Genomic DNA, 26,165 nt, shown 5'->3' with positions numbered 1-26,165 from the left:
CTGTGCAGCTTTTTGCTATGCTAAAAAAAAGAAGCAACACATCTGCCAGCCGCCCAACTCATCTGGGCTGCGCTGAAGTTGAAATGTAATGGAATTATATTATAATTTGTATAATTCGTGGAGCGCTTCATTGGAGCCGTATGCAAATGGAAGCCTAATGCGATTAGTCGACAAGTCGGTCAGGACTGTCAATAAGGCGGGACTTTTCAATTAATAGCCCATTTGCGGTCGACCTCAAAATGTAATTAAAATATGCGCAGGATTAATAGGGCCCAGACCAAATGGGATTATGACATATTTGCCTCTTCTTTTCTTTATTTATTTATTTTTTTTTTAATATCTGCTGGGCATACACAATCAATATTAATCGTCCATTAGTGTTGCCTTTGGCTCTTGCAGCATAATTCGGAAAATTGATTCAGCGCCGCCTGGCTCATTCCGCATTCCTCTTCACATTTGTCGCGGCGCGCTCTGCCGAAAAAGTTGCGTCCGTTTGTAACTTTATGAAGTGACAATGTTTTGCCCAGACACGCCCAGCGCCTAGCTGTTCAAATGACAATTGAGCTAATTGCATTTGTCGGCAGGACGTGCCCCGAGCACTGCGCCAGCAGCTGCCACGACCTCAGAGCATAATGATGAAAGTTGTCGCTGTGTGAAAAGTTTCGGATTTTTGCTTCATTCCAGCTAAGTAAATTAAGCACTCGCCGAGATATTTATCTTCATTTCAGCTGTCCAATAGAACAATAGCGGCCCAAAGAGTTAAGTTTGTCAATAATAAACACAACGGAATAAAAATAAACGGAGTGGGTCAGCAAGCCTTTTTTACAGCTTTGCCTTTGGCTGCTTTTCAGGTATATATATAAATAAATAAGCCGATTGCTGCTCAACGTTTTGCTGATGGCTGTTGGGGGACCGAAATGGGCCACGGCGACTTTGAGTGGGCACCTGAATGAAAGAAGAGAAAAACAAAATCAGATACAAACTGCGAGTCGAACACCAAACGAAACAGAGGGACAATAAATGGGGCCAAATGGCTCTGGCCAAATATGAATTGCCTGAAACATGAGAGAATAGAGACAAAGCATCGCATTTCAGAGTAAATAACGAATCAATGCCCCATTCACATGCACAGCCCATAGTCAAAGTCAATTATGCCAGAAAGATACTCTGAAAAAGCAGCCCTAATTATGAATGAAATACTCTGTATTGACATACCCAGACAGAGCTCTGCTCACATGCGCGCATGAATGACAAGAATCGAATATTGCGAAAGGGAAGGCATGCGTCACTGAGCCCAGTTAACGCAGCACAGAGAAAAAGGGAAAAGCCTACCCGTGTGGCAGAGACGCTCGCGTCAACACAAAGCAAACGACTTCTGAAAGGACAGCTGAGTGGGGACATATTTCAAATACAGCCAAGTAAACACACATATTTGTCGAATAACGAGTCAATACACTCCAGTCTAGACTGCCATTGATACCCTGTATACTCCGGCACAGAGCTGGGGTCGTAGATTACCAGCGTAAACATAGAATGTTGTATGAGTTTTAGTCGAACATAAAATGATATCAATCGATAGCTGTTATCGTTGGCTCAGCTTGTTGCATACGCATGGCAGAGTTAGATATACCCTCAGCACGCCCGCATATAGGGTGTGGCGCATAAAAAGGGTATCCCGGAGAGACCTTTCCACTAACCCGAGCATTTATCTGGTCGAGTGGAGAGCAGCTAAAAACCTCTTACGAAGGCTGCGAGAAGACATAAAACAATAAATAAGAGCGGAGCATAAATATGCCAAGAGGTGTCATTAAAGCTGCTTCCGGCCATTCTGGAATCTTTAAAAGGATTCCTCTTTTGATTGTTGCCCGATTTCCATTTATATATTTATGTGCATAGCCAATGAGTCGTATGTTTTATTAACATAAACAGATTGCTGCTGCTCCTCCTGCTGCTGCTGCTGCTCCTGCTGCTGCACATATCAGACTCTCAAGTCACAAATAATTAACAGCTCCTGTGTCAACAAGATGAGCGTGAGAGCGGAAGGGCCCGCAGGATGCCTGCAGGCCTTGTGGCCGACTGCCAGTCGTGGAGCGATAATCTGTTTAATGTAATTTGCAATTTATATAAAGCGATTGAAATTTTATTGAGCGCCAACAGTAGCCAAAGGAAAAATGAAGAAAGCAAGCGAAGCCAAGGTCCGCCCTGCTGTAGCTTCTGCTTCCGCAACATTCCTGCTTCGGAAATAATTTGATGGCGGCGCACTCGACGTATGCATACATATAGGAATATTACATACACAATGTACGTATGTGTGTGTGAGTGTGCACATGCCATCATAATAAGCAGAATGTAGCTAGAGGCTATTTATTCAGGGGATGAATAAGTTAGTGCGCCAGCCCCGGCCACATCGATTTCTTGGCAGAGGGAGTATGCGGGATATGTGAGCGTGATTTATTCATTGTGAAGCGCAGTGCATGCAAATTTAAGACTTCAATTTGCAGCGCCTGGCAATGGCAGCAACAACAGCAAAATGTACTTAAGTGAAATATGAACATTGCCGTAAACATGTTCATAAGTTTGCATTGCATCGCATCGGAAAATGGAAAAATAGCTGCCATCACGTCCTGTTGCACATGCGAGGCGCAGTCTCATCCATTGAGCAGCTGCTGCCGCCACCGACAGCCCCTGCTCTAAGTCACTTGTAATCAAGTTTCTCTATCGATGCGCATCATTTGTTTTCCATGCGACTCAGATTGTGCTCGATCTGCAGCGGGCTCGTCAGGCACTCAACGTCCGGGCAAGGGCGAACCGAAAGAGGCTTAAAAATAATATTATTCGCATCAAATATTAAACGGGCAACCCTTTTACGGCATCCCGGCCCCCGATAACGGAAGAGCTCCATTTTTACATTAATATTTACCTCATTCAATTAATTATTCTTAAAGGGCAGCAGCTCCGGCATTGACGCGCTTTAACTTTCGGTTTCTGGCAGTCACGCCCACATAAATACAGCCCGTGGATGCAATGTTGACAGTGCATGACTCCCATACACAGATCAGCCAGACATTTCGACTAAATGGAAAAAACATAAACAGACGCAGCGCAAATAAAGTATTAAAATGTTTTATAAATATTCAAGCTGCGCTGGCTCCTGTTATTGCTGGCATGAATTAAGAAACAAAAAAGAAAACAAATTCAACTTGCCTGCGCTATCTCTGTTCAGCCACGCCCACCAGCCCACGCGTTAATTGAATTAAGCGCAGAGCGAAGCACGGCGATTGTCAGCAGAAAAAACTTTGTATAAATTAAAGTTGAGAGCGTGTGACACAGAACACAGAAACGATAATATAAACAAATAGCAATGCATGTGCCATAAGTTGTGGACTATGAGATACCCTGTACGGCAGTGGAGCTGAAATAGGAGTAGAGTCTGCTGAGCTGACTGCATTTCAGTTGGGCAAGGGAGAAGGGACTACAAAGTTGCATAAACAATATAAATACATATAGATATAAATATATATAAGCAATACAAATATGTACATATATACAATTTAACAGCACAAACAAATGCTGAATTGGTATTTCAAATTTCTCACCAAGTGACAAACTGAATGCAAATTTATTTTTAAATAAAGCTGCACAAAAGTCAAATTGGTTCAGAGAGTCCTTTTCTTTTCCTTTTGTTTGCCATTTGCCTTTGTAGCGTGGCTTATGCTTGCTGCTTTTTATGGGCCAATAGGGCTTTGAGGAGCCGCCGGGCTGGGGTGACTGATAAGCAAAAGGGTCGCAATTAGCCGATGCCTGCGCCGTGTTGAGTCCAACAAAGCTCTTTGGCATTGGAGCACGTTCTCAATTCGCTATTAGGTTTCATTGGACAGCAGGAGCAGCAGGAGCCCTTTACGGCTCTGCTTTGTTCGGCCCGGATTTCAGAGCTCAGGCGGGCTGAGCGGGACTGGGCGGGGCTGGATCAAATCGTAGAACTTTTGTTCATTCGATACGCATAAAAATCAAACTACAATTAGAAACAGACTCCGAGTCACTCCCCAGAGTGAGGCTATTAAACGAAAGCCCAGACACACACACACACACACATAGTGAGTGATTGCCTGAGGCTAGTAGAGACTTTGGCTTATAATGCTTATGCAGCAGTATATGAATAGCCGGCAGTGGACCTCGGTCAGCTGGACAGATGGCATTGTTTGTTTGCTTTGTCTGAGGCAACGTATCAAATTATCTATTTACGTACAGGACTAGTCATGTATTTACAGCTTAACTAACAGCAGGATAAACATTCGGGGCTCAATCAAACTGCTGCTGGCAGTCGAAAATATATATTGACCAAGTCGGATGGGCCATAGTTTGTCGGTTTGTTGGCTCGCATTGTTGGCCTCTTTTGTGATTTATTTGGCTAAGCCGTCTCAGAGCCAAGCAGTCCAAGAAATCCTGCACACAAATAATGCCAAAGCCTCAAATGCTAATCAACTCCAGTCCGGCTATGCATTGAATACAGTGTGTATGCGTATGTATGTATGTATGTGTATTAGATTCACCGCTGGACACTTCATTTGCCATGGAGCCGAAGTGCCGTGCCGTGTATCATTCCACTGGACGAGACGCACGAGCGCGCAGCCGAGACGCCTGCCAGATTCCTGCAGCCTAGGCGACAGCCGGTTGACACATGCGGGTCATCGGGCAAACGGTAGCAAAATGGGAAACACGCCCCCTGGGTCGGCTTAAATTTTTAGTGCAAATGAGTTAATTAGCTGATTTAGTTGAAGCTCCTTAAGCGGCCACAGCCTTATTAATCACCTACATAAGCACTCGAGGCATAACACTGGGCTGTGATCACCCATTTGGTAGGGCTATAAATTGCACATCATTATTTAAATGTGAGCACACACACACACACACACTCGCACACTCGCGCACTCGCGACAGGCACAGACATGTTCTAGGCATTGTAAGCTGATTGCGGCCACGCCCACACCGCTCGACTGTCGGCGTCTGTGGCATGTTTCCTGTCGCTCATTAAAATTCGCATTCAAACATTTTACAAATGAGCATTAACAAACCTTTTACGTGGGCGTCTTTAATCACACGGATTTTGTGGCCACACGCAGCACATCCCGTTCCATTCCATTCCTGTCCAGGTGCTGCTGCTGCTTCTTAGCCATGTTTATGTTTGTTTGATAAAGTTCCCTTGGCGCTGCCTGAGTGTCGCCCTCAGAGATGCCGGCGCATAAATCGAGCGGAAGCGCATGCATAATAAGAGCCGAGTTCCGAGCTCCGAGCACCGCAATGCTTATGGCCTACGGCCAATTGCCAAGTGAGCCGCACTCGTATTGACCATGGCCATGAACTTTATTTGTGCATAGCCCAGCTAGGATTACGTAATGAAGGCACTGCCAGACAAACGTCTCAAAATGAGTTCACACAGTGCCTCCTGCTGCTTGTCGCTCGAGCACTTGACATTGCCCATCATCGCCGAGATGAGCGCGTCCTTGATGGGACGTGGGCGTGCGCGAGGGCGTGGGCGTGGGCGTGGACGTGCTTAAGCTGCTTAAAGTGCAGCAAGTTAGGCAATTTGCATTTGCAATTCGTAATTTTTGACCATGACGGGGCTGTCGTTACAGTGATTACCAAAGCGCTAAGCTGAGACTGCGACTCCAGAGCTGAATGGGTCTTCAAACAATTGGCGGGCAAAGTTTTTGTTTGGCTGGGACAAAAGTTTCATTTGGTCGCCTGGTGTAGTTTACACCAGCTAACCGCTGCCGTCAACGAAATTTTAACTTTATTTAGAACTCATTAAAAACTTTTGCATAATTGCATAAATTTGCAAAGTCAATGGAAAACTTTAGGTAAACGCGTCGCTGCCCAAGACAACAGCAACAGCCGCCGCCGCCCACCACTTCGAGCAGGGGGCGCGGCAGCTGGCTGTTAACTGCAAGTATTTAAGCACGAATTTATGTTGTACGGCAACTGCGGACGTAGATAACCAAATTGCCTAATCAAATTTCGCAACTTCACAATCTCCCAAAGATTCGCCAGAGTCAAAATCAAATTTCTCAGCAACTGCTGCAGACATAAAACGTAAATCGGTTGGCATCGAGAAGTTTCGTTATAGCATTTCAGCACTGTTAAGCAGAAAATGACATCAAAATTTGACTGTCAGTGCTCTTAGCTAAGACTCGAATAAATCAAGTCAATTGTAATCTTACGAATATCTGTTGCAGCCGAGCAATGCTGTGCAGTTTCTTTAGTTTATTTAGTTACAAGTTGACATGTACATACATAGTTATGTATGTGTGTGTGCCCCATGACAACAGCATCAGTGCAAAGCTCTTAACAGCAGTCTCTTCTGAATTAACATATTCTTATTAGCTGATGTCAGCACCCAAAGCTTTCTTAACAGTGCCCAACAATGTTACTCAGTCGTGGTGCCCGACTAACATTAAAAGCTTTTCTAGTTTAAAGCTCAAACTGAGTTTCTGAATGTGCTGGGATTGGGATGCAATTGTTAGCAGATACTTAGCGAATAACTTTATGCAGCTTTTATATAGATAGAAATAGAGATTTATACACTAATGCATAATCAGGATATGTGGAATTCGCGCTAGTTAACAGGAGAAAAACAACATGAATTACTAGTTTTGTAATATTAAAACTCTTCTTCCCCTTATGCCGGCTTCTCCTTCTACTGATCTTCTATTAATATGACACCATTCGGAATGCAGGAGTCTGGAGAAGGGATCACACTCAAGACTAAAAATAATTAAAAGAAAAACTAGCATATCGAAATTTTATCTGATTATTGTGAACTGAATTATCACTTAATAACTTCCAAATTGTAATTGCGAGGCTTTATATAAAACTTACAAATCTATATCTATTTTCGATATTATACTTAAATGTATTTGTACAAAACATTATGCTTAAGCAATGAAGATGACTTTCAATTGTTTCTGCACCCGAGCTCTGACTTAAAATACTAAATTTACCACAATAAGCTAAAGCCTAAAAGTATGCTAATGCCTGACATACGCTTACGCTCTGCCCTAGAAATAGACCGACGAGTCGGTGGAAATGGACAGCGACGTGCCCCGCGGCGCCGCCAGCTTGGCCACCGACTGCGAGCGCTTCTCGAAGCAGCTGAACGTGTACCAGTGATCGTTCATGCCAAACTGCTCGGCGTCCTCCAGGCTGGCCGGCAGCGTGCGATTCAGTGTCTCCGGCAGCAGCAGCGTCAGGCAAGCGCCCAGGAACGAGATCACGCCGAGGATGATTTCCGGCAGCGGCGAGAACACCGAACGCGTATCCAATATGTACACACTGAGGAATGTGAAGGCATAGCCCATGACATGCACCGCGCCCACGCCCTGGCCCCGCACACACGTCGGAATCAGCTCCGTGGCGTACTGGGCGCCCGAGTTGTAGGCCACCGTGACTCCAAAGCGCCCAATCACCGAGAGCGTCACCAGCACAGTGGTTGCTGTTGGGATGAGAAAGTGGAGATGAGATGATGCAGTGGAAGTAAGATGTGAGAGTGGGAGAAAGTGAAGTAAAGTGGTGGATGAGATGATACAGTGGAAGTAAGATGAAGTGAGAAATGAAGTATGTAGAATAATTAGTTAGACATATTTAAATATCTAATAATTAAGAGGCAGAAACTCAACATATGTCGTGCAGTGAAAATTACTAACTAAAAGTTATTAAAGCTTTAGCAGAGTTTAAGTAAAAACTCAACTAAGAGTTAAGTAAATAATACATAGTTAAGTAAATAATAAGAAAAGGCAAAGAAACAAATATTTTTTGGGAACTGGTTTGCCAGCATTAAAGCCTTGCCTCGACTTACTCTGGTTGCTGGCTGTGCCTGCGGCGAAGAGAACAATGCCCGTTACCGAGATGAAAATGCCACTGAGGAGCAGTGTGATGGAAGTCATTGCCTTGCGTCCGATGCGATCTTGCAGAGCAATGATCAGCAGGCAGGCGGGCAGAATTGTGGTGGCGCTCAGTGTGAACATCAGAAATGGCGAAATGCCAAGGCCTTGGACGTTGCGAGAGACGGCATCGTAGCACAGGGTGATGACCATGCTGGGCGAGGGCGAGGGCGAGCGCGAGATAAAATCAGATTGGGACTGCAGTGGGCCGAGAGCGGGCTACTCACGATTTAAAGAACAGTATGAAGGTGTTGCGGCGCAGTCGGGGCGTCTTGAAGAGTCCCAGCATATTCTGCTTGCCCGTCTGCAAGTTTTTCTGGCTGATTTTGCAGTCCTCGATGAACTGCTCATAGACGCTGTCATCGATCTGGCGGCCATTGATCTTGGCCACGCGCTTCAGACAGGCCACAGCCTTGTCGTACTTCTGCTTCGAGATCAGCCACTGGGCGCTCTCCGGCACCACGAAATAGAAGAGCGGCACCAGGCCCAACGGCAGCGCGGTGACAAGTAGAAAGGTGCGCCAGTTGCCCACGAGCACGGCTATCCAGGGCACGCCCATGGAGCCCAGGCAGTAGAAGACGCCGATGCAGATGCTCAGGCCCAGAGTGCGCATGGATGGACGCATGTACTCCATGACTGCAAAATCCAATTGAGTTGTATTTCATTCTTCACTCAAATCCTTCCACTCACCTAGAATGTACATCATCAGAAAGTTGGCGTCGGTGGCGAGTCCAGCGATGAATCGGAAGACGCAGAAGAGCGCCAGGTTCTTGCTGAGGATTGTCAGCAGGTTGCCCAGCATGCCGATGATGTTGGCCAGGATCAGGATGGGCAAGCGACCGACTTTGTCCGCGAGGTAGCCCAAACCCAGGGTGCCCACCACGGAGCCCACGAAGAACATGGACTGGCCCAGGCTCAGCTTCCATGCATTTTGGCAAATCCAGTGCATTTCGTTGCTGAAGCTCTGGTAGCCCATGTACGGCTCATAGCGGTAGCTGTGGCACGTCGCAGGGTGGCTCGCGTTGGTGCTCAGCGGCTGGCAGCTGGACTCGCTTGGTGTCGGTGCTGTCGGGTCATCTGCACACCTGAGCGTGGGAGGGCTAAATATTGAGTATACGCCACGTTATTTGCTTGCATTCAATACACATACCAATACTTGGGCACGATGCTGATGATCGTCTGGGAGTAGTAGTGCATGGACGAGAGCAAGTTGATCAGCGAGAATAGCAACAGCATCAGCCACTGCAGCCGCCCAAAGTCGCCGCACTTCTCCAGAATTTTGTCCACCTCGAGCATTGTGCTATCGCCTCTGTGCACTGCAATCTATTCACGCTCCCACTTATTGCCTCAAGTACCTCTGTCTGCACTCTGCCAGCAGAATGAATAGCTTTATTCTCTGAACTTATCCCTGGTAAGCCAACGGCCGCACTGTGTCACAACACTCTTGGAATATGCCTTACATCTTACTCAATTTAATTTGCCTCAAGATTCCTTAATTAGTGCAGTCAATTATCTTTCTCTTTGTCGTATCATGACTCATCTTTGCAAATAAAGAAAAAATAAATAAAGTCCATAATTTAAGTTGAATTTTACTGATTGATTTTACTAAGCTGTGTGGCACAGAGGATTTGCTTTGCCTTCAATTGTTATCTATAGAAATTTTGCACATATTCGTAAGGTTGTTGACCTACGATATTGTTGCAGTTGGAACTTCGTGCTTTGTACTTGGGTTGATAAACGTTTGAATTGACTTAGACACAGAATCCCAAGATTATTTTCATTGATTATGACACTCCATCATCTAGTCAAAATATTCATCTTTTGCTAATTACAAAACAGAGATAATTTAACAAGAAAATATAATTTTTTAAAGTTGTTAATATCTTACTTTAAGCTATGAACTCCTCTGCCACATATCCGATTGGAACTGACTGTAATAACACTTGTTAAATCAAGTTTATCTGCTCGGTAATATTCAAACTTTGTTACGTATGGAACTTTGTATGACTGGGCCGACTTATCGAATCGCCACTTGAATAAGAAATGGTTACGTGGATCGTATTTTGCTTCTCGCACAGAAATCGACGATAAGAAACAGATTTTCTGAAACACATCTAAAACAGCTGAGGGCTGTTCGAATTGAACCCGCACTCGGGAGAGGCCGCCACAGCTGCTGCGTTGATAATTCGATCAGAATACTTGAAACGCGAACTGCAGCACGCCGAAGTCAAGTTTGAAATGTCGAATGGTCGCGCACGGACCCGAACCCGGACCCAGACCCAGACCCGGACCCGGCCGACTCTCAGCCGAAAACAAATGCATTGCATTGGATGTGACGCTGTTTCGTTTGAAATAGATAAATATAGATTTTGTCCGTTGAAATTGGCGAGCTCGAAATTATTTAGCATGCGATGCGATACGTTCACAGTTATTATATAGCTAACAGTATTTATGCGTGCGTATCGCTCGGTGTCGACTCGACAATTTAATGCCGCCCACCCGCTGCATTCTTTTCATTTGCAAACTGTCAAGGCCGAGTAAACAAGCTGTTTGCAAACAAAAAATAAGATGCAGGCATTCATTTGTTGATCTGATAATAGCAATATATATATATGAATATAATTGTAAATGCTTTTCTATACATTTTTATCATCAGGTCGGAACCTACCGACTGCAGGATACCTATTCACGGTCCACACGCTGACAGTCTCTAAATATTTCCAGGCACTAATTTTTCCGATTTGCCCAATTTGTATATATATGTATATAACTCTAATCAAACAATAAAGTAATTTTGTTGTTAAATATCGTTCACCTGATTTGTGCAGGCTATCAATAAGAAAAACTTTACCAGTATCAGACTCGCCTTTGTACTCTTAAAAACCAATATACTCATCTCAATTGCATGAATGAGTACAAAAATGAACTCAAAAGGTTCGCTATTCCCATTATTGGAAAGTCACTTTGAAAGTCAATATAATGAAATGGAATGTGATACCCAAATCTCGTCTAGATCTTAGACGAACGGCTGCATCCTTTCGATAGGAATCGGATGATTCGTATTAGTTAAAGTAAGAACTTTTCAGCAGTAAGAACTTTTCAGTTATTTTAAAAATTATTGAACTTTGCTTAGTTATTTATTTCGGGCTGCTTTTTGCTGTTCCGGCTCGAAATTCTTATTCTAATGTTTGTGTTTGTTCAACTGAGTTGTTAAAATACATCCAAAAGATTTCGTGATAGTGTTCATTCGTGTCAATATAATAATATTCGTATTTAAACAGGTGTCACTCACAGTAAATATGGAGTTAATTTTCGGTTGCCTTCCTCGATTATTTGAAAGACGGTTAAAGATTTACAAATGTCAAAATAATGGGAAGTTTAAGTCACGGCACTGTTTACAAATAATCTGTATAATCTTAAGCAGTTAATATTCAGACTTATCATATAAGAGCGGCTGGTCCGATATTCAATGAAACTACACATATTGACTGCCAGCACACAATACATACATAGTATGTGTGTGCCCTGAAGACTGCAAAGCAAGTTTCAACTTAGGAACATTAAATTGTCGTCGATGAGATTTTTTCTCGCTTGGGACACAGGGAAAAGCACTGGCCAGGCTTGACGAAAATTTCCGCCTCCGCCAGGTTTTCCGGCAGCTTTCTGTAAGTCGGAAAATAGTAATTTGAAGTGAATAATTAGTATAGAGGTGAGCAGCGCACCTGTTCAGAGTTTCTGGCAGAGTTAGACAGAGGCCAGCGCCGATGAACATTAAACAGCTTATGAATATGGATGGCAAGGGCTTATAGAACTTGGCCAAGTAGATCACGTAGAAGACCAGCGAGTTGGAGGCCAGGCCAACGACGTGTATGTTGGAGAGAGCTCGCCCCCGTACGCTGGTCGGTATTATCTCGGCTGCGTATTGGATTTCCGCATCGTAGGAGACCGTCACGCCGTAGCGACCCAGGCCAATCATGACGGCCAGCAGGAGCGCATTTTCCTTCGGGTCCAGGAAGGCAATGAGGAAGCCCGTCACTGTGGTTATGATGCCGCCCACCAGCAGCGCGCCACAGGCCATGCCCTTCCGTCCGATGTTGTTTTGGAGCAGCAGAATGGTCCAGCCCGCTGGCAGGTAGTTGATGGAGGTGTAGGAGAACAGCTTGAAGGGCGAAGTGCCCAGCCCCTCCATATTGCGGTTGATCACATCATAGGAGAGTGTAATGATGACGCTGAATAGAAACACATCATCAAGAGCTGGCACTAGGAGCTCACCAGCTAGAACTCACGATTTCAGCAGCAGGGAGAGCGTGCAGCGTCTCAGGTGCGGTGTTCTGAACATGCCCATAAAGGTGTCCTCATCGCTGGTCAGCTTGAGCTCCTCGTTGCCCTTCTCGCGATAGTACTTGACGAACTCGTCGAACACAGAGTCCTCCACCTGCCGCCCGTTGAACTTGGCTACCCATTTCAGGCACTGCACGGCCCGCTCGTACCGCTTCTTTGTGAGCAGCCACTGGGCGCTCTCGCAGATGAGCAGCGGGTAGGCGAGCACTCCGAGAGCGGGCAGCGAAGCCAGCCACAAGTAATGCCGCCAATTGCCTATCCAGATGGCCAGCCAGGGGGAGGTCATCAGGCCGAAGCAGTAGAAGAAGGCGAGGATGATGTTCAGTCCAAAGGTGCGGCGCTTGGGACTGAGGTACTCGAATACTGACCACATGTAACCGTATGTTCGTATACTGTCATACAAGACTGTAGTCGAGATACTCACCCAAAATGTACATCAGATAGTACATGGTGTCGGTGGAGAGTCCGGAGACAAAGCGGGAGAACGCAAACAGTGGAAAGCCATAGACGAACGAGGTGAGAAAGTCTCCCGATGCTCCGGCTAATGTGGCCAGCAGTAGCGCCGGCAGACGTCCAATGCGATCCGACAGATTTCCGAATATCACAGTGCCCACAACGGAGCCAATGAAGAAGAAGGACTGTCCCACGGCCGAGTGATGCGACTTGTCACAGACCCATTTCAGCTGCAATGAATATTAGCCAATTTCGTAGAGTCTTGAGCGAGAAGTTCTACTCACCTCAGTGGTGATGCTCTCGTAGCCCTGCTCTCGCATGAATATCCAGTTCTGGCAGTGTCCACTGCTCGCTGCGACGCCAGTGCCATTGACCACTGCCTCCAGCAGGGTGCAGGACTTGTGAGACACGTTCGCGTATATCTGGCGAAGATCTGAGGAGTTCAGATTCTTAAGATCGTCATGGTAGCACCTAAACCAAGCGCACTATTAAATACGGCTCGCGAACCGAATCTCTTCGCCTTACCAGTGCTCCGGAGTGAATGTGATCAGAGTTTGCGAAAAGTAGTGCAGCGAGCTGAGTATGTTCGTATAGCCATAGAGCAGCAGGATCACATGCTGAAAGCGCCCGAATGCTCCACAATTCTCTAGTACGCGGCTGAAGTCCATGTTCGCATTGGCCGGACATCTACTTACAAGTTTCATTTATGGACTGACCAAATGCGCCGAGAGTTGCCGCTTAAACACTCAATCAGCGCCGTAAAATTACAAGCGAGCTATCACTGTGGCACATGTTTTACACTAATAAAAACAGCTGACCCACTTTGGCAACACAGCGTCAACTGCTTTCATATCCATGGGATGGGACTCAGGCAGTTACAATATTTTCTAGGGCATCATAAAACATATTTTTCCATTCCACTCATTTCCCAAGTCACATTACATCGCCAATAAGCATTGGGAACGACTTAATAGCTTGACAATATATATATTTGAAAATCAATAAAGTTCAGCATTAAGCAGCATTAAAATGCAATAAATATATTGAAATTTTAAAGTTCATGAATAGTTCTAATTATCTCTCTCTGTATCCAATCAGGCTGAAGGTGAATAGTAATAATTTAATGCGCTTTATATATGTAAGATATTAGCTGGAATTCAGCTAAAAATATAGTTTTAATTAATTCAATCAAAATTCAATCAAACTCTTCTCTTCATGCCTCGAACTCATTTAAATTGGAAAAATATATATCATTGCTTTGGTACCACAGACAGTAGGAGGCATGGCTGACCTCCGTCTAACTCATCAGGATGTTCTACCTCAAGTTAGGCATGTCATTTCTGGTCCTTTTTCAGCAGTGGCGAGACTTAACATTTTTAATATGATTTTTTATATCATACGCTGCGTGTATGTATACAATTATTTGTGTATAAAAATAATCAAAATATTTAAAAATTTAACTTTAGTTATATTTATTAATTACATTAGTTTGCTGTATAATTTCGATCTATTCCCACAAATTAAAATCAACTAAAATCATTTGTCAAAGTGTAACGACTTTTATTATTATTAAGCAAGTGCAGCTAGAACCAAAGTTATGAAACAATTCATTTTCCACAGAAAAACAGAGTCGACGACAGCCCAAGCACAACTGCAGCCACGTTTAAGTGTGGGTATGTATGTGTGTGCGTGCACAAGTGTAACTGCACGTGCTTTCTAACGATGCTTAAAGGGGTCGCAGAGTGTCTCCCAGTTGGGCAAGCCGGACTTGCATTACATATATTTGTAGTCACACTGTATGATGTAAATTATGTGAAGGACGATGCCGCTTACGAGTGGAATGAACAGTTGAAGATTTATGTTGAATAAGCCAAAGATTTTGATGCTCGTAGCCTGGGAGGCCAGCTGCAAGCCCAGCCAGTCGCTCTACGAAGGAGAAATCATTGGGATAATAGCATGAGTTTGAATCGTGGCACTTACACTGCGCTCCACTAGATCCGAATCGCAGAAGGAGGCGCGCAACTCATGCAAAGTGTGCTCATGAATTTTACCAATCATGCTAGCGATGAGAGCAAATAGGTAGAGCTCCAGGAAATAGTTGATGTTTACCAATAGCGTGAGCCATTCCCCGAGAGGTTTGCTGCTGTCCAAGTGATTGCCGACCAGCAAGCGGTAATACGAGCATCCAGTCACACAGCTCATGCAAACTAGAATCAGCAACAAGCAGGCCAGCGGATATTTAAAAACTTCGCAGTAGTCCCTAGTCATTTGAATGAGTCTATAGTACATGCGATGCACTTCCAGCATTTTCTGCTCCTTCTTTGACTTTCTGGGGATTGGCGAGGCGTACAGCTGATTGATGTAACGCTGCAGTTTCATGAAGGTGTAGCACATTTGCCAGATAATAGCGAATGCCAGAAAATACAGCTCGTCTACGATAGTTTTGGAGCCAAGAGCGGCTACAAAAATGTAAAGGCCATCGACTGCAGTGAATGAGTATATAATGAAAGCTACGGTGCGTGGGACTTGCAGCAGCAATCTGAGCCAGAATAACAGTTGGAGATGCGACTTCTCCAGTGGTGTGACGCAATAGTGAGATTCGGCTATGAACCGCTCCACCTTCAGCAGAGCCTGGAGCATATTAAATATCCTTTGCTGCCAACGCTGCGCACAGTAAGCACAGGTCACGAAGGACAGCCACCTGATGTACGGATAAACGGCCAGCAGGAGGGCCATTACGTGCGAGCGAGTAAGGTAATACGGACTCGATGGACTGAACGCAATCGTCCTATAAGAGATGACTAGAAAGGAAATTAAGCAAAAGAGTTTGGTGTAAATGCACAAGACGCGCGACCTTCTCAAACTCCCCGTGCGGATATCAAAGTAGAACTCAAAGATTGCACTGAAGGCAAAAAAATATGCTAGCCATGCGTAGGCAGTGTGCTTTCTCGAAGACATTTTTACCGCAACTGCAACTACATTAAGCGAATTAACTGGCATGACATCAATTGGGAATACGAGTTTGAATGTTGCGATAAAGGAATGAAAACGGAAAAGCAAATGGAAAACGACAGCTCGATGACTTCAAGCGATACTTATTGTCTGCTGCTCAAAGAACTTAGACCCGATGTCACAGATAGTTCGATACAGGCGAGAATAAGCCAATGTAATAGTCTTAAACGGCAGCTGCCGGTAACTGCCATAAACAAACTTAAAAATATTAAAGAATTCTGCTTGTTGATATGCTTGAAATAAATAAACATATTTATGTATTCGAATACCAATGGAATGGTTCTCTTAGTGGTAAATGGTTAATAAATTAATAACTAAATATAAAATAATAATAAAGAAATCCGAATACCAACTAGATCTTTTAGTCTTCTAGTGTAATTCAGCATTAAATATATCCACAAAAATAATCTGAATATATCAATCATATTAATCATATCAATAGAATAAATATACTTACTCTGTGATATATTCACTCATTCGTCGCTTTTTGCTTTCCTCAGCTCGTTACAGAGTTTTCCATTAAACCTTGACTGGACTTGCACAACATGAGAAGGAAACTGTAAATCGATATTGTCTTTTGATCCATTGTTTAGATCAGTCGAATAGCGGCACGACTGCTTGCTATATTTGTCACATACCAAGCTGGATGTGGTCTACAATGGCTGGAACTGTCAATGGATTTGCAGATCTGTGGCTTGCAACAAATTTGCAGTAATAAATTAAGTGCACTCGGTGAACATGATACAAGTGACATTATTCGTTCTGGCTAACAGCTTGGAGTTGGCATGGCCTGGCTTGGCTGGGCTGAGCGGGGGTAGCAGGGGTGCTGCATGACTATGTGAGCGAGTCAGGGCACAAATGTGCCGTTGCCTAAGCTGTGGGCAAGTTGACCTTTCGCTTTTTGTGTCTGCCGGCTGCTGGAGCGAAGCTTTTGGTTTCTTGTAATTTAATTGTCGACTGCCTGACCTTTTGCGCATGCGCGAAGCTGTTGCTGCTACTGCCGACTGTCGACTGCCGACTGCCGAATGCCGGTTGCCATTTCATTTGGAATTGAATATCTAACGGAGCTGGCACTAATTACAAACGTTTAAGCCTGGTCAAAGTCCTGGCCTATAATAAATTAACATTTCAATTGTGTGTGTGCAGCGTGGTAAACGATCACACAATTGCCGAAAATCGCAAAAAGTGAAAGGGCAACAGCAACAGCGGCTCTACCCAGGTCCCTTTAGTCGGCTAAGCGGAAGAATAACCTTTCTAAGCCGCTGCAGCGAAGCTGAACCCAGACACACGATTCGAATCATAGCCAGGTGGCTGCCCAGTCTCACTTATATATATACTAACTTGTTGTTGTTGCTGTTGTTGTTGCTGTTATTGGCTGTTGCGCGCCATGTGGCATGATCAGTGCGGGACTGTTAACTGGTCTCTCAGCGCTCAACGCTCAGCGTTCAGCGTTGATCTTCAATTAGTTTATTGTTCGCTTGGTCTTTGCGCCATGTGAAGCAGGCGACATTTGCCGCCAGTTTTTAGTATAAATTGCCAGAACGCCATCGAAACGTTTGCAGTTGTTGTTTCTTCTTCTAGTGCGCCTCGTCGTTGTGCTCCCATCCAAAAGTCGGTTAGCCACATTCCAAGTGGTGTTCGGTGCTTGGATCAGTTAAAGGACAGACAAGTGGAGAAACGCGCTAGGACATCGACGCGCTGCAATGCTAAAGGTGTGACCAAACAGTGATCTAAGAGATGCACAGAAGATGCTTAAATAATCCAGAAATCAATTAATTAATTCTGTGACAATCAACTTATACCTATGCTAAATGGTAGCTAATCATTTGAGCTTGTCTTCCTTGTAGATATTTCTGCTGAGCGCTGCGCTGGGCATTGCCTGCGCTGGCGTTATAGGACCTGGGCCGTACTATGGCGGTCCAGCGGGACCCTTGCACACCTATGCGGGCTATGGGCCACACCACGGGCCCCCGCAATACGCGGCACCAGGTGAGCTAGTGAGGAAACTGAGAAAGTTTGCGTGATCGAGTTCCGTATATTTCTCCAGCACCCAAGCCCGTGGCACCGGAACCGTACGATGCTGATCCGAAGTACTCTTTTGGATACGACATACAGGATGGCTATACGGGCGACCTGAAGAGCCAGCATGAGACACGCCACGGCGATGTGGTCAAGGGCAGCTACTCGGTTGTGGACCCCGACGGCACCAAGCGCACCGTTGACTACACAGCTGATCCGCATCATGGCTTCAATGCGGTGGTGCGTAAGGAGCCCCTGGCCTACAAGCCACTGGCACCGCCCGCACCCGCACCACATGCGCTGCTGCCTGGACCTGCGCCTGCGCCACCTTTGCCGCCAGTGCCCAAGGCCTCGCTGCCTTTACTCTCGTATCCCTTTGCTTTGACCGCCTTGCATCGTGCTGGCCCGGGACCCGCTCCAGCACCAGCACCAGCACTAGCACCGGCTCCTGCTCCCGCACCTGCACCTGCACCCGTACCCGTGGCTCCCGCTCACCTGCCCACCGCACACTTCCAAGCCGCCTATCCAGCTCTAGCCCACTCGCCGTACGCCCACTACCCAGCCCCTGCCGGCGATCCTCACGCCTACTATCACCACTGAGTTCGATAAGCCTTTGGCACCTTGAAGGCGATCTGGCACCTCATCTCTCTCTCTGCTCTGTGCTTTGCCTTGCGACTTATCTAAGAAACTTTTGTTCTCTTACCCCATACTTTTCTGTACTCCATCTCAATCTCTGCTCCAAAGAGATTCACTCTATCCATTGTTGTGTTCGTCATTGGATGTTGGAAATACGTTTATACATATATTTTGTACGCGGGCTTATCTCATAAGTTTAACTGAATATAGGATGGCATGCGTTGTTGTATTCCATGTATAAGCTTACGTTTGCTGCTAAGGTTATTGATCTTGAAATAAAAATACATTTTATACGACGAGCACTTGGAGTATTTGTTTCATTCGTGTTGGATCTAAATTGAAGAGTCGAATCTGCAATCGCTTATCCTAATACTTCCACTTAACTGTATTCAAGTAGTAAAACACTCCTTGGTAACTCAGTGAATGTGTTTTATTTTGTATTTATTGTATCAACTCTTCTGTAATTTTATAATTTGCTTGTATCATATGATATAGTATAATTATTTGATTATGTATAAATATATGTATATGCTGTGTGTGTTTGTATATGAATGTTGAATTATTATTTCTTGATATTATTTGCACATATATGTGTGCGTATGTATATTTATGTAAGTATGTATATGCATGCTATACATATAGACGTGTATATATATATATAGTCTCTACCACTTGTAGAGCAGATTGAAATGTATAAGATCATCATACAAGATTCCATCTGCGTCAAGTTACAAATTATATTAATGTATACATTTATTATATAGATAGATTTGTTGCATTGGTCTCTGCTGCATCAAATGAGATATACAATTTAATAAGATTATAGTCCTTAGTTTTGTAGTAAACGGTATCAAAAGATAGGTACAATTGAATTGGCCCGTGCTCATACACAAGCTACCACTAAAATCATTTTGGAGCCCTCGTCTCTGTGGCCAAACGAAACGAAAGACCGAAAATTTCCATCAATTAATCAGATATCATTAATAAGTCGCATCGCTACTGGAATGGAAAGCATTTAACTATGGGTCTGGGTGTGTAGGCTGGCTTGATGCAAAATTTCGCTAAATGAACTTAGTATTAGTTAGATATCAGTAAGCTTCATATGTAAGTATTATGGATACGAGACATTGAGTTGCACACTAAAATATTTCGAATATATCTAATAAGTACATACATAACCAAGTATGGAGCTAATATAGCACGCAGTATAATTTGTATAATTTTCGTTGATTGTTTGGCTTTGTGTCTAGTTTAATATCGTATAATTCATACCTTGGCTGCTATAGGGCAAGATATTTACATTTATCATAGACAACCACTTGATGCACTGAAGACTATTTTGGGATATGCTTGAATTGCTTCACCTCTTTCTTATTCGTATTACACTTAATTCATTAATTTTCGTTTAGTTTTCGCCATTCATAAATGAAAAGTTTTATCAAAGCTGGCAGCGTTTACTGTTGCGTATATCAAATTAAAATCGTGGCCTGCCTTAGACAGAGCTTTAATTCGAGTATTTCGAATAGAATATGAATTTCTCTTTATGATTGATCTTTAGTTTGAGTAATATGCAAGTATTTAAATTCGTATTGAATATATGTTTAGGTTAGCCTAATTTTAATTGTATTTCATTTAAGTTGTTGCATTTCAAAGATATGTTCTCTAAGCTATAATTTCATATGTTTATCCACTGATTCTTAAGCATTCTCTTATAGCTCTTTTGGTTCATTCGTTTTCAACTTGAAACGGAGGGTTTTAACTGTTTGATTGGTTATTGGTAGGACTTTAGTAATTGATTCGGCTAAAAAATATTCATAGTGGGTAGCTTTACTACGCTGATTGTGAGTTGAGAGTTGAACAATACATATGTATATCAATTGGTTTCCATAGTCAGTTCTTATTGTTTGCATAAACTAAATTGACTTTAGTAAATTATTCAGTGAATGCAAAATTAAAATGAATTTCTAAAATTTGTTTCAAGAGGTTTATAATGACTTTGATTTAAAATGTTTCATTTATGTTGTTTATATTGTCGATATTTTATATGTTGGTTTTCAACACCAATTTGATTTTCTTGTAGATTTATTTTGTTTCGTTCTCATGAATATTGATCCAGATTAAAATATCCTCAGGATCTATTTGAAATGCTACTGTTTATGGTTATGGTATTGGTTATGGTTATTCAAAGAGATTAATCTTTCCTTTCGTTATATTGAGTACTATCCTTGCTGATATACATATAACATATCTGTATATATTTATATAAATAGATATATATTTATGCATAGTGATTATGTGAATTCCGTTTTTAGACATCTAAACATGTAAGATTGGTTTTTATATTTAAAGCGCTTTGAGTTAGTTGTATGTATCGGTCTCATCTGCCGTATGCACAGATAAGATAAGATAATAATGGATTTAATTTGACTAGTAGTATCTTTAGTAGAATTATATTGATTTAGCTAGTAAATATCGTAGGTATTCTTCATGGGCTGATAGATTAGATAGATTATTAGAAAAGGTGGTCCATTTAGTCATCGTATCGTAATTGAGTTTCAAATGAAATATGCTAAAAATGCGTGTGAGATAAATAATAAAGAGGAATGAAATCAAAATGCAAACATAAATTGTTCAATAATGACTTATTTAATTAAAAACATTGCAGCACACTTTCAGTTAGCACGTACATTATAATACAAAATACACATTAATGGAATATAATAAATTACAAAGTAAACTGAAATAAAAAGTATCTTTGATTCAGAGTGAACAGATAAAAAAAAGTAAAGCTCCTTTCGCAATGGGGTCTCTCATATATTGTTTTGCGTTGTTTCGAAAAAAGTGCTTCTATAACAGATTTGCAAGTGCTCGCAATTGGTTATAATATTTCTCTTTATATAAGACTCTTAGCTACACGTTATATTTCTGCATTATTTTCAGCTTTTAATATGTATCGTTCACTTAGTATTGATATATTTTCGTAACTAATGAAAAACCTTCAGCTTTCCAGCTTCAGCTCCTCAGCTCCTTTCGTCCCTTTTATATTCATATATATATTTTTATTTATTTGTATAAGTTGCATTTTGTAATTATTTATAGTGATTTATATATAGATATATGTAAATATACCGATATATATATATATATGTATATGTAGGTATATGTATACTGTTTAGAATTTGCTTGCACGCTAGCCATTACAGTGAAGTATGCTTAAGTTGGTTTCTGATTATTATTGGTTGCCTTTCCTCTTAGTATTTCCTTGCATTCGTAAGTACCGAAAGTTATTTCCTCAAGTCCACGCAGGTCTTTTCCGTATTCGTGGTCGTCGTCGTCGTTGTATTTGTAGCCGTGCTGCTGCTCGTCTCTTCCAAGTCCTCGTTGTTGGGCTCGATTTCCTGTTCGGTGATGACGGTGACCAAGTTATCTGCTGCTTCTGTTTCCGAAGAGAGGAAAGCATACTTTAAGTAATCGTTGACTTAGATAGGACTATATATATGTATAGCATCATATATATTTGAAGAGTGCACAACAGAAATGTTTGAATTACCGCTTTGACATACATTCCAAACGCTCTAGCCAAGATCTAGAATCGTATATTGTGGGCAATGGCATAGGGAATTAAGCAAGAGAAAGTTCAGATTAGTTCTTGAGAATAAATTCACTTTGGGCATGAAACACAAACGAAATGCACAAACAACAACATCGAAAAGCAAAGGCAATAACAGCTCAAATCAAGCAGCGAAATAAAAATCCATTAAAACTTTTCACTTTAAGAGAAAATATAGAAAGAAAAAACTACAAAACTCAACGAAAAGCGAAAAAAAATAGTATCAAAAATCATTCCGACAAATTCCGCACCATTCATATGCTGCTGCAGCAAGCTGGAGTGCGGCGGAGGCGGGGGACGTCCGTCCTCCCCCAAGTAGCCGGACATCTGCATTCCACTGCCGGACATGTCGATGCCCCCGTTGCCGGTGAGGACGCCCCTCTGCGAAGAAAGTTGCTGCTGCTGTTGTTGCTGATGCAGTGCGTTCAGAGCGCCGCTCAGTTGGTGCTGATGGTGCTTGGCGGCCAGATTGGCCAGCTGCTGCTGCTGCAGCTCGTTGCTCAGACCCGGCAGCATAATGCCCTCTATATATATGTATGTGTGTGCGTGTGTGTGTGTTAAAGGATACAGTCAGAAATATGTCATGCACATACAGGGTGACCAAACAAAGGCGACTGGGCATATGTCATTCATCAGATATGGTCACTCTTGCTTGGTCAGCCCTTAGTCAATATTCAATTAGATGCAGAGGAATCGAAACTTTAGCTGAAGCTGTTAAAGGCGATAAGCTATCGTATGGAACACCCGTAACTCTATACTAGATCTATTCCCATGCTGGCTGCCAGCCCGTACTCACTTGAAGTGTGGTCGTAGTGGCCGTTCTGCTGGTTCATCTTGGCCGGGGAGTCGGTGTTCAGCTGGGAGGCGGTTACCGAGCGCGTCTGCAGCGTGTTTGGCTTGGAATTGAGCGCTGAGCCGGGCGCACTGGGCAGGCCGCTGCTGGTGGCGCTGCTGCCGCCGCCGTTGGGCTCGTCGAGCAGCTGGCGAAGTCGCTGCAGCTGCGCCTCCAGCTGGCGATTGTGATCCTCGAGTATCTGCATACGCGCCTCTAGGCGGCCCTTGTGCTGCCGCAACAGCTTTGCCTCGGCCATCATGTCCTGGTGAATTGAGAGAAAGTTGAATTTCGGCCCGCCTCTGCTATCCATAATCCCCAGCTTACCTGGCCATGCTCGCCCTGGCTGGACAGACCCGTCATGCTGGAGCTGCTGGAGTGGTGCATGCCGTTGGATTCATCGGGCGTGCCGCTCTGCTGCTTGGTGCACAGCTGCTGGTACTCGGCCTGCAGATTGGCGTTCTCCTCCTCGAGGTCGCGGATGATGGCCTCCAGTTCCTCGCGCTGCTCCGCATCCATCGCGGCCATCACCTGAACCGGCGACTTGGGCGCGCTGCCATTGGTCGCGGGCAGCGCCTGGCAATACTGTGCGATCAGCTGATGCTCGTCGTCGCTGTCGGGCGTCGAGTTGGAGCCAGTTCCGCCGTACTCCACCTGGGCCAGCCGCGACGCATACATCTCGAGGCGCGAGTGCATGTCGTTCTGCAGCTGGTGCGAGGTGTGCTGTGGACTGGGCGCCGGGCTCTCGAGTGCATCACCTAGAGTACACAAATCGGAGTTAGTCGAGGTGGAAGACAACCGTGGTGCTACCTCTGCTTACCCTCTAGGACGCTCTGCACGGGCAGATAGCCGACGCGTGGATGCTTCTTAAAGTATTTGCGACTCTTGAATTTGTTTTTAAGGGCGCGCGTAAAGTCTCGCACGTCCTCGGTGGATGTGGTCTAAAGAGTGATATGGAAACGAATTAGTTTTTCTCTTTCAGCAAATTCATTGCGCATACGCACCGTTGTGCAGTACTCGTGCATGGGATGGGTGAGCTTGTGGTTCTTGGCATTCCGCCCGAAGAAGAAACACTTTTGGCACATGTCAAAGTTGAAGCACTTGAGGCAGCGATACCGGAAGCCGACTATCGGATACTCTTTGCATATGTTGCACTTGGCCTGGTGCTTGGCCGCCTCCGCGGCAGCCAGACGATGCAGCACGGGCAGCCACACCAGACTCTGCGGCTCGTGCTGCAGCCAGCCGAGGAAGTGCTGCAGCTCGATCGAAATCTCCTGATTGCCATCGATGGCTTCCTGTGATATGCCCGCCTGCTCCAGGCACGAGCGCACCGAGGGCTCGATATTAGAGCCTCCAAAGGCGGCCACCTCGCCCAGTTGACGGGGAACCTAGGTAGCGCGGACAGAGCAATTATTTCATTTTCCGATCTCTCTCTCTCTCTCTCTCTCTCTCTCTCTCTCTCTTCTTCTCCCCACACCCCACACTCACCTGTATGCAATCGTGCAAAAGGAGTCCCAGGCGCCGCTGATCTGCTCGCCGGTCGGTGTCAGCGACCAAGCGGAACAGGTATCGATACTTCTCCTCGAGATGGCCCTTGCAGAGCAGCACGAGGCCCACCTTGAAGCTGAGCACCCGAATTTGCCCGGTGCGCTGCGAGTCGTACACGTTCAGTATCCAGTTGATGGCCAGGTCGAGCATTAGCGTCAAATCAATTTTATCGATTGTCACGTAGAGCGAATGCAGCACCGTCGTCATATCCGGTATGTCGATAAGCTTGTCGTTCTGGGCCCGCAGTCCGTGCCGGTCAAACGACTCGCACGCAGTGGCCATTGAGATGCGATCAAGCGCTGAGATTGCCAATATTAGATTGATAGAAATTTTATATAAATATTTGTAATATTTATATTTTGATCAATATTTCTAACATGCTACTACTCAACCAATGAACTGATTACATACATATACCATATTTTCTCTCCCTCCCTCTTAGTCTCTCTGCCTCTCATTTTCTCTTTCCTTATCTCTCTCGCTCTCTCTCTCTCTCTTTCTCTTTATCATCTCCCTTTATCCATCGCTCTCTCTCTCTCTCCATCCATCTATTTATCTCTCTCTATCTCACTTTCACTTTTACTGTGTTTCCCCCTTTTTATCTAGATCACTATCTCTCATTCTCCATCCATCTCTTTCTCTCACTCTCACTTTCCATCTCGCACCCTCTATCTCTCTCTCTTTTTCTCTTGCACACTCTTCATGCATTTCTCTCTCTCTCTCTCTCTTTAACTCCCCATCCATCTCTCTCTCCCACCTGCGTATATTACGAAACCTAGGAATAATTTATAAAATATGTATAAATATAGATCCCAAAATATCAAACCCAAATTAAGAAACTGTCCTTTCAGTTTAATTCAACTTAATGAATGTTTCCAAGTTAGCTAGGCTCTCTGCCTTGGGCCACCTACCTAATCGCTTTTGGACAGCTCGGAGTTTCATGGCTGTGCGATAGGCTGAGAAGCGAATTTCGTTGAGGTCCGCCAGTCCCTTCATCAGTTCGATCATCTCCGGGTGGTCCCAGTGTGTGGTCTCGCGTTCATGGCTGTGGGCGAATCAACGAGTTCAGCTACGTTACGAGCGGCAGGCGAAGGGGGTGGGAGGTGGCAACACTTACTCGATGTAGTAAGGCACGTTGGCGGCAGTCGTGGCACGCTCCCAGGGCGGCTTAACACTTTGGCCCAAATTGGGCAGTGGTCCAATGGTGCCGCTGTTTGACGTAGTGCGTCCATCGTCCCCGTTCTCGTGCGCATTGTTGGCACCGGCCTGGCACAACACCTTCTGACGCTCGTCCATCGCAATTTGCAGCAGTTTCATGCTGTAACCGGAAAATCGCGTCAGCGATAGCTCTTTCTCTTTCGCTTTCTCTGCGGCAGTCCAGAGAGGCGGCGCACACTTACCGTGTATTTAAATCCTCCAGCTTGGACAGGCACGGCGTCGGCACCAGCACCTGATTGGCGGTGAAGAACGATTGCTGCTCGTTGCAGTCGTCCAGCAGGGCGCTGGCCGTGGTCATCTTGTCCCGCAGCCGCTGCAGCTGCTGCATCTGCTCATTAGCCTCGCCCACGGACGACGGCGTCTGCCAGGCGAGCTGTGTTTGCTCGGCCAAGGCAACGCGGGAGGTCAAGTCCTCCAGGACCTTTTGGAATTGGCGCATTTTCTGCAAGAAACAAATTGAGAAATAAGCCAATTAGCTAGCGAAATCAATCGATACATAATATGGCCATGAGAGCAGTTATAAATAGATCAATTATGTGGCAATAAATTATGATATATG

The 26,165-nt window shown here is 44.5% G+C and overlaps 5 protein-coding genes across 29 annotated transcripts in view; 1 reads left to right on the top strand and 4 right to left on the bottom strand.

Annotated features, from left to right (window-relative positions):
• Positions 1-6,536: 6,536 nt before the first annotated feature.
• LOC108620747 (organic cation transporter protein) lies at positions 6,537-10,430 on the bottom strand. 3 transcript variants are annotated; one of them, XM_089467639.1, is made up of 7 exons: positions 9,826-10,404; positions 9,398-9,761; positions 9,088-9,305; positions 8,628-9,022; positions 8,165-8,573; positions 7,853-8,091; positions 6,786-7,489 (listed from the first exon to the last, which is right to left on the bottom strand). In XM_089467639.1, the coding sequence occupies exons 3-7, from the start codon at positions 9,231-9,233 to the stop codon at positions 7,056-7,058; spliced, it is 1,623 nt and encodes a 540-aa protein (XP_089323765.1). In that variant the 5' UTR covers positions 9,234-9,305; positions 9,398-9,761; positions 9,826-10,404; the 3' UTR covers positions 6,786-7,055. The 3 variants fall into 3 exon arrangements, with proteins under 3 accessions (XP_089323768.1, XP_089323765.1, XP_017873167.1); XM_018017678.2 differs by having other exon boundaries at positions 9,088-9,761; XM_089467642.1 differs by lacking the exon at positions 7,853-8,091 and having other exon boundaries at positions 6,537-7,489; positions 9,088-9,761; positions 9,826-10,430.
• A 610-nt stretch (positions 10,431-11,040) lies between these two features.
• LOC108620746 (organic cation transporter-like protein) lies at positions 11,041-13,627 on the bottom strand. The gene is made up of 6 exons (XM_018017677.2): positions 13,257-13,627; positions 13,016-13,202; positions 12,703-12,961; positions 12,224-12,641; positions 11,660-12,166; positions 11,041-11,600 (listed from the first exon to the last, which is right to left on the bottom strand). Exons 1-6 carry the CDS (start codon positions 13,433-13,435, stop codon positions 11,498-11,500), a joined length of 1,653 nt encoding a protein of 550 aa, XP_017873166.1. The 5' UTR covers positions 13,436-13,627; the 3' UTR covers positions 11,041-11,497.
• A 683-nt stretch (positions 13,628-14,310) lies between these two features.
• Positions 14,311-17,226, bottom strand: LOC149270550 (putative gustatory receptor 85a). Its single transcript, XM_089472747.1, has 2 exons — positions 14,712-17,226; positions 14,311-14,657 (listed from the first exon to the last, which is right to left on the bottom strand). The coding sequence occupies exons 1-2, from the start codon at positions 15,729-15,731 to the stop codon at positions 14,505-14,507; spliced, it is 1,173 nt and encodes a 390-aa protein (XP_089328873.1). The 5' UTR covers positions 15,732-17,226; the 3' UTR covers positions 14,311-14,504.
• Positions 17,227-17,298: 72 nt separating this feature from the next.
• Cpr92A (Cuticular protein 92A) lies at positions 17,299-18,700 on the top strand. The gene is made up of 3 exons (XM_018017682.2): positions 17,299-17,455; positions 17,591-17,732; positions 17,791-18,700. Exons 1-3 carry the CDS (start codon positions 17,447-17,449, stop codon positions 18,360-18,362), a joined length of 723 nt encoding a protein of 240 aa, XP_017873171.1. The 5' UTR covers positions 17,299-17,446; the 3' UTR covers positions 18,363-18,700.
• Positions 18,701-21,021: 2,321 nt separating this feature from the next.
• Positions 21,022-26,165, bottom strand: part of LOC108620745 (dystrophin) — a 165,597-nt gene continuing 160,453 nt past the window's right edge. For 14 of the 23 annotated variants that reach the window (XM_089472542.1, XM_089472552.1, XM_089472547.1 and 11 more), the window contains 11 exons: positions 25,789-26,048; positions 25,506-25,706; positions 25,300-25,433; positions 24,329-24,687; positions 23,845-24,228; positions 23,661-23,781; positions 23,168-23,598; positions 22,805-23,105; positions 22,260-22,532; positions 21,949-21,984; positions 21,694-21,834 (listed from right to left, as the gene is read on the bottom strand). In XM_089472542.1, the coding sequence (XP_089328668.1) occupies positions 21,974-21,984; positions 22,260-22,532; positions 22,805-23,105; positions 23,168-23,598; positions 23,661-23,781; positions 23,845-24,228; positions 24,329-24,687; positions 25,300-25,433; positions 25,506-25,706; positions 25,789-26,048 (2,475 nt within the window). In that variant the 3' untranslated portion in view covers positions 21,694-21,834; positions 21,949-21,973. Of the gene's footprint in view, positions 21,835-21,948; positions 21,985-22,259; positions 22,533-22,804; positions 23,106-23,167; positions 23,599-23,660; positions 23,782-23,844; positions 24,229-24,328; positions 24,688-25,299; positions 25,434-25,505; positions 25,707-25,788; positions 26,049-26,165 lie in introns of all 23 variants that reach the window. The other 9 variants (XM_089472699.1, XM_089472709.1, XM_089472647.1 and 6 more) reach the window with 3 other exon arrangements.

This window comes from Drosophila arizonae, chromosome 2, assembly GCF_054131065.1.
Source record: "Drosophila arizonae isolate 15081-1271.41 chromosome 2, UAZ_ARI_1.0, whole genome shotgun sequence".
NCBI classification, from domain to species: domain Eukaryota; kingdom Metazoa; phylum Arthropoda; class Insecta; order Diptera; family Drosophilidae; genus Drosophila; species Drosophila arizonae.
The sequence above is the reverse complement of the archived record's forward strand: the minus strand, read 5'-3'. Positions and strand labels throughout refer to the sequence as shown.